This window comes from Vipera ursinii (genome assembly GCF_947247035.1).
Source record: "Vipera ursinii genome assembly, chromosome: 4".
In the NCBI taxonomy this organism is placed as follows: Eukaryota; Metazoa; Chordata; class Lepidosauria; order Squamata; family Viperidae; genus Vipera; species Vipera ursinii.
Genome location: NC_139514.1, coordinates 90736480 through 90751170, shown reverse-complemented (window position 1 = coordinate 90751170; position 14691 = coordinate 90736480). Strand labels below are relative to the sequence as shown.

Here is a 14691-nt window from a genome sequence, read left to right as displayed (position 1 = left end):
ATTGTGGAAACCTTTTGGGAAAAGTGTACATTTGAGGTTTAATGGCTAATAACACCACTTTTTTGGAGTAGTACCATAAAATTATATATCAATGGAAAGATAATTTAATCAAGAATGTAATGCAATAACTTTTATAAGGATTTGCTATTAGAATAGCAGTTATAAAAAAGAAAAGTGAAACATGTAGAAAAAATGAGATATACAAAAAATATCACCGTAGAAAAAACAAGATATACAAAAATTATCACCCTAGAAAAAACAAGATATACAAAAATTATCACCATGTCAGTTAATATTTAGTTGGGTAACCTTTAGCATGAATTACGGCCTTACAATGTCTTCCCATGGAGTGAACCAAGTCCTTTAGTTCTGCAGCTGTGATAATGTGAAACCAAGATTGAATGATTGCTTCTATTAACTGGGTTTTATTGCTGGGTTGCTTCTGACTAACAAGTTTCTTTAGTCAACTCCATAGATTTTCAATTGGGTTAAGGTCTGAGCTATTCCCAGGCCATTCCAGCAGTGGAATATGATTATCTTGAAACCACTTTTTGCACCCAGCAGCAACAAGACATGGAGCTGAATCCTATTGAAATATAAATTCTTCATTGTCTTGGAAAAGATCATGTGCGGAAAGCTTCTGTTTGGGCTCAAGTATTTCATTAGGTTTCCACAATTTTGTCCACTACGTGTCCTGAGGAAAATGTCCCAGTGCATCGTTTAAGGCAGGAGTGTCAAACTGCCGGCCCGCGGGCCAGTTGCATCATGCAGAGGCCATGCCCACTCCAGCTCTGGCAATATGAAAAAAGTTGCAATATGTCACAACACATCATATGATGCGATGAGTTTGACACCCATGGTTTAAGGGATTTGTCAAGAAAAGATGTTCCATTATTCTGATGCTTTTCTATTTTTTTGCTTCTCAGAACCAAGAACCTAATTTCCACTATAAATTAAAAATGCTTTTCAAAGGGTTCCCTGGAAGGTTTGTAATTTAATGTTTACTATTCAGAAAATCATAGTCTTTTAATAACATTTTGGGGCCCATTATAATTTATAATCACCAAGGTTATGTCATTATATGTACTTAAGGGGAGAACTTAAATAGTAAAGTAAATATGCTACAATCCCCACTTATACAGAAAGAATATGACTTCATTCAATATAATACTAAACTGAATTTTTAAAATAATGGCTTGTTAAGTAAACCACCATGACTCGATTATATAAAGCTAAACAGGAAAAAAATGAAAGAAAAAATAAATGACTTAGGTAAACACAGCTCATTTTAAAATGCACAAATTCATATAGCAGTGTATGCCCCTGCCACCTGATAAATTAGATTTTTCTCTGGGATATTTATACCAAAAAGGAAATAGTATATCTGAATATTTTGGTCTTCTCTTTCTCTTGTGGCTGACCCTTCCCTGGCACAGCTACTAATTCTGAAATATTGGTGTCATTCTGTAAAGAAGAATAAGGAAGGGGGGGGGAATTGGGGCTACATGTACACCCAGATCTCAAATGAGAGAACGCCGCTGCCCCCCCCCCGGCTTAAGCAAAATTAAGAACATTAGAAAAAAGAAAAAAGGAAAGAGAAACAAGAGTGTGAAACAATGACAAAAGATGATATAGAGTATATTGGGACTCCTTCTCATAGATATATACGTAGGGGCTATACTTACATTTACATTTCTAGGATTAGTCTATTAACTACAAGGAAGAGTCACCTGGATGCTCAGAATGTGTTACTAGAATTTTGAAATCTCTGTGTGGCTGATTAAGATGTGCTGAATTAAATCTTATTTAAATATTCATTACACATGAGCAGCTTAGCCCAAGAAATCTAACTCCTTTCACCATAGTAATGTTAGTAGTGTGGTGCAGCAATGTGATTCAGGAAAAGATTATACAGAGCACAAAGAGATGCACACGTGATATCTATCAGCATATATTTAAGTGTGTCTTTTCCTGGTTTAATAGGCAGCAGTCACAGTTCCAGAAAGGAATTGCTGACAAGTGTAATATGTGCGCCACGCATGCACTCCAAATCATATCTTCCCTTTCGAATCAGGATTTCTCTGTATAATAAGATGGTAGGTTTGGTCTAGCATATGTTGAGGGCACCCACTTGAACAAAGGCCAAATATAACTTCTCTTTTGAACCCTATCAATATTTCATTTTCTAATCTAATTGACAATATAATCAGCTCAGCTTACTTTTATAAAGTACTGCTAATTTTATAATTGTACATTATCATTCAAATAGTGTCCATAAAGCCAGTTAAATAAATAATGTCATGTTAGATTTAAAATCTCATCTGCCAAAATATTTTAAACAGAGAAATGTTTTTTCCTTTCTATTTTTTTTTTCTTGCTTGCTTCTTGCTATCAGTAGGCAGCTGCTATAAAGTACAGGTGTACATATTATCTGCTATTTAGATATCTATGACAAATTAAGTTCAGTTCTCAGAATGATCAAACCTTGGCTTGTACATCTCTCTTAAATCTATGGATGTTTTAGCTTATTGGTTTAGACTTCATTTTCCATGGAACACACTCTGATCATAAAATTGTGTTTCCTCACTTTTCTTTCCTGCTCCATTTTTCAACAGTCTTTGAAAATCTACCAATAGTGACTAGGGAAGCCTGGAATAGCACCGGATGTGATTTTGGGATCCCTGTGGCAAAAACAAAACAAAACAAATGCTCAGAGTGTCTCTCTTGTAATTGCAGAAACAGAACTGACGGAAACAAATCTATGAGGAAGTTCAAAGTATGGTTTGCTACCTAAAATATAATTATACTTTTTATGTATTTATTTATTGATTTTATTTGCCGTCCCTCTCATAGCAAACAACTCTGGGTCGTTCTTTAAAAATAAATTTTATGCATTCATTCAGCATTTATATTTGCCTGTTTAATAATTTGTATTTATAAATATGGCTTTCTAAAAGTGCTATGTATTAGAAAACTATGTGAGAAAGATTGCTTTTCTCTTCAGATGACAACTCATTGTTCCAGTTTTGCAACAAATAATTACTGTTAATAAATGTTTATACCAATAAACAGATTAACCTCTTTCAAAGAGAAAATCTATACAGAAATCAAATCAATTTGTCAGTGATGAACCACAGAATCTAGGTGTTATTGCACTTCAGTTTTGTTAATTTATTTTTCTTTGTTCAGCAATTAAATTGCTAAATTTCTATACAAGCTAGAGAAATAATGACAAACAAGCAAAGGCTCTCGCAAATGATGGCTCTACAATGTAATAAAATACCTTCTGAAAAAAATAAAAGGTTGCATGTTAAAATGAAAACTATTTGTCCCAATGTCATATTTAAACATGGTACAGTCTTACCTTTTACATTTTTCTGTACCCTTGTGCTTCCCTTTAAAAGTTTGGACCACTTAATTGCTCTCCGAGTGAGTACCACTAAGTATCTAGAAAAGAATTCTTCATAGGTTGCGTAGTCAAAGTCTGCTGGTCTTTCAAAACCATATGGATCCACACTATTTCAAAAGAAAGATGATTACAGAGACATAAAAACCATGCAGTTAAATGAAAGTTATTCATTAACCCAAACATAAAACAGAAGGAGAAAATAAAGTACAAATATAATGCCAAACAGATTCCATAGTGTTTCAATTCCAAAATATCTAGCTAATAGCAGATGTCTCTATCAGGACAATGGGGCCATTTCATGCAATCCACTAAAACAGCCAGAGACCACTAATATACTCCTTATGCTCCCTGTTTCTGGATCTATCCAAAAAAGGAGAAGAAAAGATGCTTAAAACTTCCATTTATGTGTCATTTGAACTAGGAGCTATTTACAAAAACTATGATTGTTTTAAACAAGCTGGTTTCAGAAACAATGAAACAGACAGAGTTCATTTTAGCTGACATTAACTACTTTATCAGCCTGGATGATACCAAAAAGCTAATGTTTATTGTCTTCTATTGCTTTTGTAATGTGTTAGAGATGTTTTCAATTGTATGCTGCCCATTTATATTTATAAAGTTGAGCATAATTGCTGGTGATTACACAGTCACAACCATGCATATTTTTGGGAAACAGTGTGGAAATGGGTTTGTGGTTGCTGTTTTTTTTTAAACTTTCCACTCAATCCTATCATTCTGACCAACTATAGTGAATATAGAAAAAGGCCTTGAAGATCTGCTACCAAGACAACAATCAGATAAATGACCCTTGAGCCCAGACCAGCAAAGTGGTTTATGCTAAGATCTCAAACAGCCTCCACACTTAATTCATGAGAAGACAGGAGATGTGCTTTCTTGCACATTGAGATCTCTATATTTTGTTACTATGGCTATTCTAATAAAAGTAGCTTTAAAACTGTAAGAAAAAATTATGTTAAAAATATCTGAAATTTCCAAATTTCTCACATGGTCTTATATGAGAATGTCAACAGTTTGCAAGCTATCATGAGACAATTAATGTTTAATCACATTTGGAATATTTCCATTTTTAAAACATTTTGAATGTTAAGGCTCTATATGCATACCATCTGGGAATCTTAAAGACAACTTGGCACCCATAAATGCTGTGTTGTCAATCCAGTGTGCCTGTAAGATTTCCGGAGATACAATTCAATGTATTGCTTCTTTCAAAGAACATGAGCATATTACCATTTGTTCAGTATTTGAACTTGCAATAGTGCTGAGTGAGTATTATTTATGACCGGACCTCATACTTACAGCCTCATGGTCATGTGACTACAATCTTCAGCCTTCCCTGCTGACTTCCCACAAGCAAGGTCAATGGGGAAGCTGGCAGGAAGTCAGAAGACACAGTCATGTGAGATCCTCACTTAACAACCTGTGAAGTCTTCTCTTAACAATAGTAACCTGGATTTCCAGAACAGCAGCACACACATGGTTACCATTGTTATAACAAGGACTACCTGTAGCATAAAAACTTATCTAGGTTACTAAATATTCCTTCATGCATTTCACACAATTGAAATAAATTCTAAATAAAGGCTCACGTTATAGTTTCCACTGTGTAAACCATAACTGCATTTTTGAAAGTAGCAGCATTGAAACAGAATAGGGGAAGAAACTAGCCATGTCCTAAAAGACATTTAAATAATACATTTTAAAATTCAGATCTAATCTTCCATTATACAGCAATATTAGTTCACCATCTTTCAGGTTATCCACTGTACTACAGTGGTAATAAAACTAATCTACCTTACGCCACTGCAGGTAGTCCTTGACTTACAACCACAATTCAGAGCAGAATTTCTGTTGCTAAGCAAGGCTTAGTGAGTCATTTGTGGTATTGTGACCTTTTCTGCCAAAGTTATTAAGCAACTGCAATTAAGTGAATTATGCAGTCATTAAGTGAATCTGGCTTCCCTCATTAATTTTGCCTGTCAGACACCAGCTGGGAAGGTCGCAAATGGCAATCACATGACTCCAGTCCAGGACAATGCAACCATTGCAAATATATGCTGGTTTAGTGTCCAAATTCTTATTGCATAACTATGGGGATGCTGTGATGGCAAGGGCTGGGTTTCAGTGCCGTTGTCATTTTGAATGCTCACTAAACAAATGATTGAACAAGTAGTTGTTGCTTAGCGACCATTTGAAGTTACAATGGACTCTCCCAAAAGATATTTATGACCTTGTTCCAAAATTCCAACACTGCCATCTTCCCCTCCAGTCACATGACTGTGTTTTGGTTACTTGGTAACCAGCTCACTTTTAAGGCCACTTGCAACATTCTGTGGTTATATGACACTTTATGGTTTGGGATTTTTTGCCAGAAACAGGCTTATTTGGTTAGTTTCTGGCAAAAAACATCAAAAGAAATGTGTTGACTTACCTAACCATCGTGGTGTTCGCTTAACAACTGGCACAAAAAACCTGTAAAATCAGATTGATCACATAGGTTTCTTGACTTACAACAGAAATTCTGAACTCCATTACGGTCATACAAGGACTTCCCTTAATTCAAGGTCTACCTGTATAAAGGTAGATTTACTGAGATGTATCAATATTATTTAAAAATGTTTGATGCATTATTATGCAGCAATGCTATTAAGGGTAACTTTAATGTGTGTCAAGGGTAATTCTTTCTCATTTTAACCTTGGATTAATTTTTCTTATTACATTAGAATTTTGTATAAAGGATAATTATGTAAATTTTTCAATGATGATTGCTACTACTAGTAGTGGTACAATAATGACTTTTTTAAAGTAAAAAATGTGTGATTCCTGAAATAATGCATCAGGTAAGCCCTCAAACCGGTTATTAGAATTCCATTTCTACATAAACAATTTGTTTACACTACTGCTTCTATGGCCATGCAAAAAAAACCCAACAACATATCAATCAAAAGTATTTTCTGTTCATTTTTAGTTACTTGAATCCATGCCTGTCCAACCAGAAATGAAAAATTGTAACATACCACATTTCTAAGGAAAAATATCTATCTCATAACATCTAGAACAGGGCTTTTCAACCAGTGGTACGGGTACCATCTGTGGTACATTGGCAACTGGCAGGTGGTACACAACCATCCTAGAGAAGTAGTGGGGGGCGGGGAGGAATGAGCTGAACTGGTGGCAGCACCGCACAAGCCTGAGCGAGAGACGTCTGGAGCTGCAGGGCTGTCAGGGCTCAGCGGAAGCACCAGGATCAGCGCCCGGCTCCAGTTGGAGCTCGACGCTGATCCTGGCGCTTCTGCTGAGCACAGAAGAAGCATTTCCAGGGTCTTGTGATTTACATTCTGATGCTTGGCAACTGATTCATATTTATGATGGTCACAGTGTCCCAGGGTCATGAGAAGTGACCAAAACCTGCTGCAACCACCCAGATGGGGGGGGGAATAAAAACCAAACACCCCCCACCCCACCCCCGCTGCCAATCCTCAACAGAAATGCTCACAACGATGAAAACCTCGGATAGGAGGAAGAGCACCACCGGGTGGGCAGGCAGGTGTCTTGCTCGGCTGTGGCTTGGGGGGTACTTTTTTCAGTGCCATTGTAACTTTGAACAGTCACTAAGTGAACTGTTGTAAGTCGAGGACTACCTGTACTTCATCACTTTTTCCCTTTTTTTGGGTCATCAAGTTTTTGATACCTTGCTAGGTGATTGGTGGTACTCGGATGTTGCCATATCCTAAAAGTGGTACAATGAGTGAAAAGGTTGAAAATCCCTGATCTAGAAAACACACACACATACAGACACAAACACACACACACACACACACAGAGAGAGAGAGAGAGAGAGATCAGGCTAGAAAGGCAAGTGTGTGAATTCTAGTCTCACATTGGGCAACTGAGTGATCTTGGGCCAGTCATTCTCACTCAGCTCTAGAAAGCAGATGAGAGCAAACCTGGAAAACTTGCCCAAGAAATGCAGGGACTCTGTCCAAGTGAATTCTGAGAACTGGACAGGATTGAATGAAAAGGGGGGGAAAAGCCTGCAGAAGAATACTCAAAGAGGAATACAAAGTAAGTTTAAGAAGGCCCAGTCAGAACAATGTCTTCTCAAACTGCTTTAAGCCACTTGCTTTGTATTGTATATTCCTTCTGTATCATTCTACGAATCATATTAAATAATTTATATATAATAGTAAATTAGTAAAACATTAAAGTGAAAACTTCAACTATCCATCTTTTGCCTCTCAGGCTTGCTGGCATGGAATAACAAAAACATACCAACATATATTAGCAACCTAAAGGGCTGCCCCAAAATGAGAGAACAAAAAAACCTAACTCCCTTTGTCTGAATTCAGACCCTTTCTCCCATTCCCATGTGCCACAGAGGAATTAGTGTTGGACAGTGGACACTATTTTGTTTGAACAAGGAAATAGTAATCATTCCTGATGTCTCATCTGTTCCTCTGTGAGCTTCATTCTGAAAACAAGTCTTTCCGCCTGCAGAAAATCTACGTAATTTACAGCATTTAGCCTTTTCAATATTTAGTTCCAGGAACTATCATCTTCTGCATAGCGTTTAATATATTCTTGTCCAAGTCTAGAGCTTTCCTTCAATTAAACCTTGAAATAATAAAATGAAATAGTTCAACGTTCATTCAGCACAACTGTGAACAGTAGATTAAGAAGAGATCTACCTAAATAACTCATCATCTCATTCTGCTTTTTAAAAGCTTTTCATGCTAACTCCAACAAAAGGAAGAGAATTTCCTGGAGCCTGCATAAAATAAAGTATTTCCCAAATAAGGAAATCTTACTTATTTCACCGTTTTATAAATTTAACTCTCCTACGGAAGGTAAAATAAATTGTCATTATTTCTTTCAAATAAACTAGGAAATGCCAGTATTAGATTATCCAAGGGTTAAAAAAGTTTTATCCTGAGGAAATCTGTATTCATACAACAACAAAAAATTGTATTTAAACATGGTTGCCTAATTTGCGCTTGAGCATGTTGCGGAAATACAGCCACTAGTAATAAAAAAAAAAATCCTTAAAACAGGATTCGGTCAAGCAAACAAACACTCTCGGCTGACCGAATATAAAAGCCAAACACACCTTGTTCTCCCAGATAAACTTGTTCCCATTAAAAAGTAGGCGCGCAGTCCTTAAACGAGAGGTCAGCTGCTCCAACAAAGGAGAACTGGAGAAGTTCAGCCTTTCCAGGAAAGAAAAGGGAGTTCGAGAACTCATCCCAAAGCCCTTCTGTCTTCATTACACCTGACGGGCCACACCGCGCACGCCAAGCAAAAGCCAGGTGACCCTCACGCCCCTTCCTCGAAACCCAACCCCGGCGGAAAGGAAAGGCGCGCTCGGCGAGGACGCGGGCGTACCTATGGACGCTGCTTTCCCGGCTCTCTCGCTTCGCTCGCCGCACTTCCTCCCGCTCCATGGGAAGGGCTCTCTGGGGACTCCTCCAGCACTGAATGGTCGAAGGATCCACCCCGCCTCTCCGCTGCGACCGGAGAGTCCAAAGCCCACCGCTGCGTCAGCGAGGGGGGCTGCTTTCGACGGCGCCGCTTGGCTCCTTCCCGGCTCCGAGAGCGGCCGGCGCCTGGCCGCGAAGTATTTTCAGGGGGCAAGAAGGAGCCGGTGAGGCTAGTGAGCGCCACGGCGATACTTGCTCGTTGGAGGGACCAGCGGAAGAAAACCATCCGGCTTTCCAAGTTCAGCAGCAGCTCGGTCGCTTCCTCCGCTCCCTAGAAGCGCGGAGCAGCGTCTTTCCCGTAGCCCGCGATGTAGCCTTTCCTGTTCCCTACCTGCTTTTTAAACCGTACGGAGCCTACCTCCGCTAAGGGAGCTCATAATGGCGCCGCCTTAAGGACAAAGCCGGCGTAGCCGCTAGAGGTAAGAAAAAGCCGCTGAGGAAAGGAACCCCTCACGCCCGGAGGGACTCCTAAATTATACCTCCCTCCCTCCAGCTTCGGCAACTCCGACCTGCGCGCGCAGCCTCGCATGGTGGAGCGGAGCACGCTGAAAGTGCAAGCGGTGGGGGGGATATCTGCTAGCGGCGAGGGCAAATGGTCTGTTAGATCCTCTCGGGCGGACCCCTGAGCCCGTTTTCGGGTCAAGTACGGTAATGAAGAACGTGCGCTTTTAGCGGTGGTGTTTGTGGTTCTCTCAGCTTTGATTTATAGGATTAACTCAATTGTTTGAGGTTTGTGTTAAGAGACCAAACCACAGGCTAACCACACTGGGTGGATTCGCATTATAAACCAAGCCACACGTTTTAAGCTTGCATGGTATGCTAGCACAACTCATGTGCTTTAAGATCAGGGCTGCAGAGTCACTGTGTATGCCTGGAGTCTTCTCCTTGCCAGTTTTAGTCAAAGTAGGTATCCTATGCATGTGCACTGAGGCAGAAAAGGGCTGCTCCGATGCACTGTCCCAAATCCTACGGAGGAGGTGGAGTGAGTGAGGAGGAATCAGTTAAAGAAGGATCAGTTTTAAGTAGCTTATGAATTCACTTTTCTGAAATAGGTGACCTCTGGATAATGGCATCTTACTGAGGTCACAAGTAGTGTTCTTAAGCTGATGGGACATGTTAAGCCTCCAAACACTGTTGGCTTTTCCGAAAGTGCCTAAGACTTGACTTTTCCAAAGCATGGGAGTGAGGCAAGAAAGTTAGTTAAAACGTAGATGAGTCGATTGCTGGTCTTGGTTGCCATATTATGCTCATTCTGTTCTTGATTATTGTTTTTCTCTTGCTTGGTGGTGTTTTAAAATTTTCTTAGCTGCCCAGAATTACATATGTGAGATGAGCGGCCATATAGTTGATTTAAACAAATAACAGGTTTTATCTAAGATAACAGGATACTTTTTGTTATTCAAATCCAAAATGGAATTTTTAGAAAAAGTTCATTGATATGATTTCCTTTGTCAAAGAACCAAAAAAATGTCAGTTACAAAAACTTGGCTGTTGCAGATTTTGAATTTCCTTTTTTTGTAAGAATCCCAGTTTGATTGTGAACGTAAATAAATCCTACCTTTCAAATCATGTGCTTTTAAAATTCCTTGTTTCTCAGATAGAAACCAATATCCAACTTGGCTGCATTTTTCAAGGCAGAGATTTTGCATGTGCACAAGAAAAATTGATGTGGAACAAACCCTAATAAACTTGACAGATGTTACTTCCAATAAATATGCACAGGATAGCATCTGAGATAACTTTGAAAGAAAGTTGGGACACAGTCCTTTGGGTTCAGAAATAAAATTATTTGTGAGTATAAAAACATCTTTTCACTATGTTAAGATATTATATACCGTAAGTTGTCCTCATTTAGCAACTGCCTCATTTAGTGACTGTTTGCAGTAACAGTGGCTGTGTGCTCAGTTCCTACCTGTATTCACTGTACACGCATGATTGTGTATCGCCTGACCGATCTACTGTGATCATTAAGTTCGCAGATGATACCACCATATTGGGTCTTATTACAGGTGTAGACGAAACAGCGTACAGGCGGGAGGTTCAAAAACTATCCTCATGGTGCCTAGAAAACAACGTGCACCTGAACATCGGCAAGACGAAGGAGATGGTGTTAGACTTCCAGAAGAAAAGAGAGGAACCCCACTTTACATCGAGGGGGGCTGTGTGGAGAGAGTTTCCTCCTTTAAATTCCTGGGAGTCTACCTCTGGGAAGATCTTACCTGGAAAGTCAATACAACCCAGGTGGCCAGAAAGGCCCAACAGAAACTCCAGTTCCTTAGGGTCTTGTGAAAGAACAAAGTGGAACAACAACTGATGACCTTTTACCTGTCCTCTCGCTTCCTCTTGACAGCCACGGATAGAAAGACACTACAGAGGGTGGTGAGCACAGCACGAAACATTGTGGGCTGTCCCCTGATAGCACTAGAAGACATCGCTAGGGCTCGCTGCCTTGGAAGAGTGAGGAAAATCCTCAGGTATGAGTCACACTCTGGTCAGCACTTCTTCACTCTCCTACCATCGGGTATGAGATAAAGAAGCGTAGCCAGCTGCACCAACAGGCTGAAGAACAGTTTCTACCCATGGGCTGTCAGACTCCTGAATGGAAAATAACTCCATGTTAACATAGTATGATGGACTTCCGGGGTCAACGCATTGTGCATTAAGTTCACATGGTGTAATAAGATTGTGTATGTCTTAGTAGGATTCACTGGGTTAGGGATTTTTTTTTTGTCTTCACTGTGAGTTGTGTAGGGAGAGTGCACAAAGGGAGGCTCAGCCAATCTCGTACACATATTGTACTTTGACAATAAAGGTTGATTTGATTTAATTAGATTTGATGAAAAAACAACTTTACAACTAGTCCTCACATGTACGACTTTTGCAGGCCTGTAGAGCAAAGGAAAGTTCTGAAATAAGATCATAAATACAATTGTGGTTTTGCTTATTGTTTGCTTTGTTTAACCATCAAGTTTCTCTAGCATCCTGTTGACTAGACAAAATGAACCTCATCTTGAGAAGGCAGGGAAAATATGTAAGTGGGATGGAAGAAATGAGATGGAAAAGAATTTGCCTCTTAAAATTTCATGCCAACAAATAATTATAATACACGCCATAACACTGAAAACAATTTTAAAATACATGATTTTGGAAATAAGATGGTTTTCCTTTCTTTAGCCTTATATGTGTTATCTATTTTCTTATGTTTATAAAAATAGTTGAGTTTATTAAAAGCTGAGAAACATTTTGGTGTAATCATTAAAAGTACCAAGGCAGAAACCAGGAGACTGTGAGTTCCAGTTCTGCCTTAAACACAAAGCCAGGTCAATGACTTTGTCCCTGTCTTCCTAAGCCAGTGCTTTTCAAACTTTGTAACTTTAAGGCATGTGGACTCCAATTCCCATAATTCTCCAACCAGCCAGCACTGCTCTAAGCACTAAGAAAAAAACAGTAGAAAACCATTTCTGTTGCCAAAAATTTGAGGAGCATGTTCAGGCAGTCAATAGCAGTGAAAACTAATTTGAAAACACCTACACAAACAATATAAAAGCATGAAAATATGAGGTAGGAGAGAAATACAGAGTTGGAAATGGCAGTAAGAGATTCCTATTAAATAACAGTACATAGTAGACTCCTGCTGATATTATGAGCCAGACATGTCAAACACAAGGCCCAGGGGCCGGATCCAGCCCACAAAGTGGTTTCATGTGGCCCGCAAAGCCATCCTGGAAACATTGAGGGAACGGCCCCCACTGCCTTGGCTCTTGGCCCCGGCCCAGCCAATGTACAATTTCATGGTGGCCATCTATGCTGAAACACATTCAGTCTTAGCTCCACAAGGCCGTCTGGAAACAGCAAGGGACCAGTCCCTCATGCGTTGGCCCCACCCCATGGGCATGCACTGGGGAGGTATCACCCTTTGTGAGGAATGAAGAAATGTACCATTGCCTGGAAGTGGCCACACACATGGCCCTGCCTACTTCAGGCAGGGTAGGGGCTGGGAAGCGTTGTGCTCCTCTTCAGATTCATGCCACCCGGCTCAGCCTCTCAGCACTGTGAGGAGAGAGCCCTGCTGCCTGCCAAACCGGGCAGGCAGGGGGCTGGGCAACATTGCGCAGGTAACATCGACTCATGCTGCTCATGGCATCCCCTCCCCCAGAGCCCACCAAGCCGGATATGTGAAATAGGTGAGGGCCATGTGCTGGCCACTTCCAGGCAATGGTGCATTTCTTCATTCCCTCATGAAGGATGACACTTCCCCAGCTGCGTTTCTTGCCTGTTTTTCTCCCTCCCTCATTTCAAATATTTTCCCACCACACTTAGGAAGGAAGAAAGAGGGAGGGTCAGTCTGAGGGAAGTCCTGCCTTAGTCCTTCCCTGATGCCTTTTCACCATCCCCTTGCCCCCTCCTCTTGGCCTATCCTGGGGGGTCTCCCATCCTATTGCTAAGGAAGCTTTGGATACAAAGCCAGGTCTTCTCACATGGAGAGGGAGTGGGCCTCCCTTTTGACTTTGCCCTCGTACCCATCATGAGCAACCTGGCTAAGGAGAGCAAGCACAGCAGCAGCAGCCTTGAGGAGGAGGTAAGTGCAGCTCGGTGCCCCCTTGGGGAAGTCGGGCTGGGCTTAGTGCCGTGGGTGTTTGAGGCCTGGGCATTTGACCTCCGTGCCACTGTCCAGCCCCACTGAAAAAGTTACTTATGATTGGTTCTCACAGTGACGTGATGAAAATTTGGTAACTGGCAAGTATTTACGATGGTTGCAGCTTTCTGGGTCATGTGATTGCCATTTGTGATTTTCCCAGCTGGCTTCCCACAATGGGGGAAGCTGGGTTCACTTAATAACCACGTGATTCACATCTACAGTGATTTGCTTAACCACGGCAAAAAAATTCCAGTAAACCTGGAGAGGGACGTGTGAATAAAGGCATTGTGTTCTTTAAAAAGATGATAATAAAGCCAACATGCATAGGCTCTTATGGTATTAATACAACTCTATTCAAAAGCCTAGAACTGAACTTTATTTTGTTTTAGTTGTTTTTGTGTTAGAGAGGAGGAAAGATGCTTTGAGAGTCCAGTGCTTGTATTTACATGTTTTCACACTTAATCACCAGCTATCTTTTAAATTAGTGTTCAAGTGGAGTGTTTAGTCATATCCTTTCTGTGATTTAGTATCTGTGTGTATGTGTGTGCAGTGAGTATCTAGTTGCATTTAATTCCTGATGAGAAGTTTTAGCTTTTACTCACACCTGCAATGCAACAAGTAACCCACGTATTATGGCACTAAGTCTCATTATTAAAAATGAAACTGGGCATAAAAATTCAAAGTAAACAAAGCAATATGCAGTCTACTGTACTTTGTGGCCTGCCTCAGCCAAATGGAGATGGCTCTATTCATTTCGATCTTACTGGATTCTGAACGTTACAGTATTATAGCTTTTATACTATATTATTTCCTAGCTTCCATATTATTTTATGTATATATGTTAGATATAATAGAGTGGTCTTGATTGCATTAGGACAAAGTCTAATGAATATATATAAAATATATAGAGGTAATCCCTGAGTTATGAGCGTTCACTTAACACTAGTTCAAAGTTACGGGATGAGCGTCCCCTAGTGCTTATGAGCAAGTTCCGAAGTTACGAATATTGCAGCACCACGGCAGTCATTCGCCCTTGCAAGCGACCGCAGTGGCTCTGCAACATTCACCCTGGTTATTCCCTCCCTCCCCACACCCACCCTGGATTCCCTAGGCACCAGGCCTTCAATACTCAACCTGCGAAGATCAAG

General features: G+C 40.3%; 1 protein-coding gene across 1 annotated transcript in view; it reads right to left on the bottom strand.

Moving 5' to 3' along the window:
- The window catches only part of GRTP1 (growth hormone regulated TBC protein 1), a 38903-nt gene extending 29688 nt beyond the window's left edge, over nt 1-9215 (bottom strand). Inside the window, exons 1-2 of the mRNA XM_083361659.1 lie at nt 8810-9215; nt 3365-3516 (exon numbers count right to left, since the gene is read on the bottom strand). Of these exons, the coding sequence (XP_083217785.1) occupies nt 3365-3516; nt 8810-8868 (211 nt within the window). The 5' untranslated portion in view covers nt 8869-9215. The remainder of the gene's footprint in view (nt 1-3364; nt 3517-8809) is intronic.
- Nucleotides 9216-14691: the final 5476 nt, after the last annotated feature.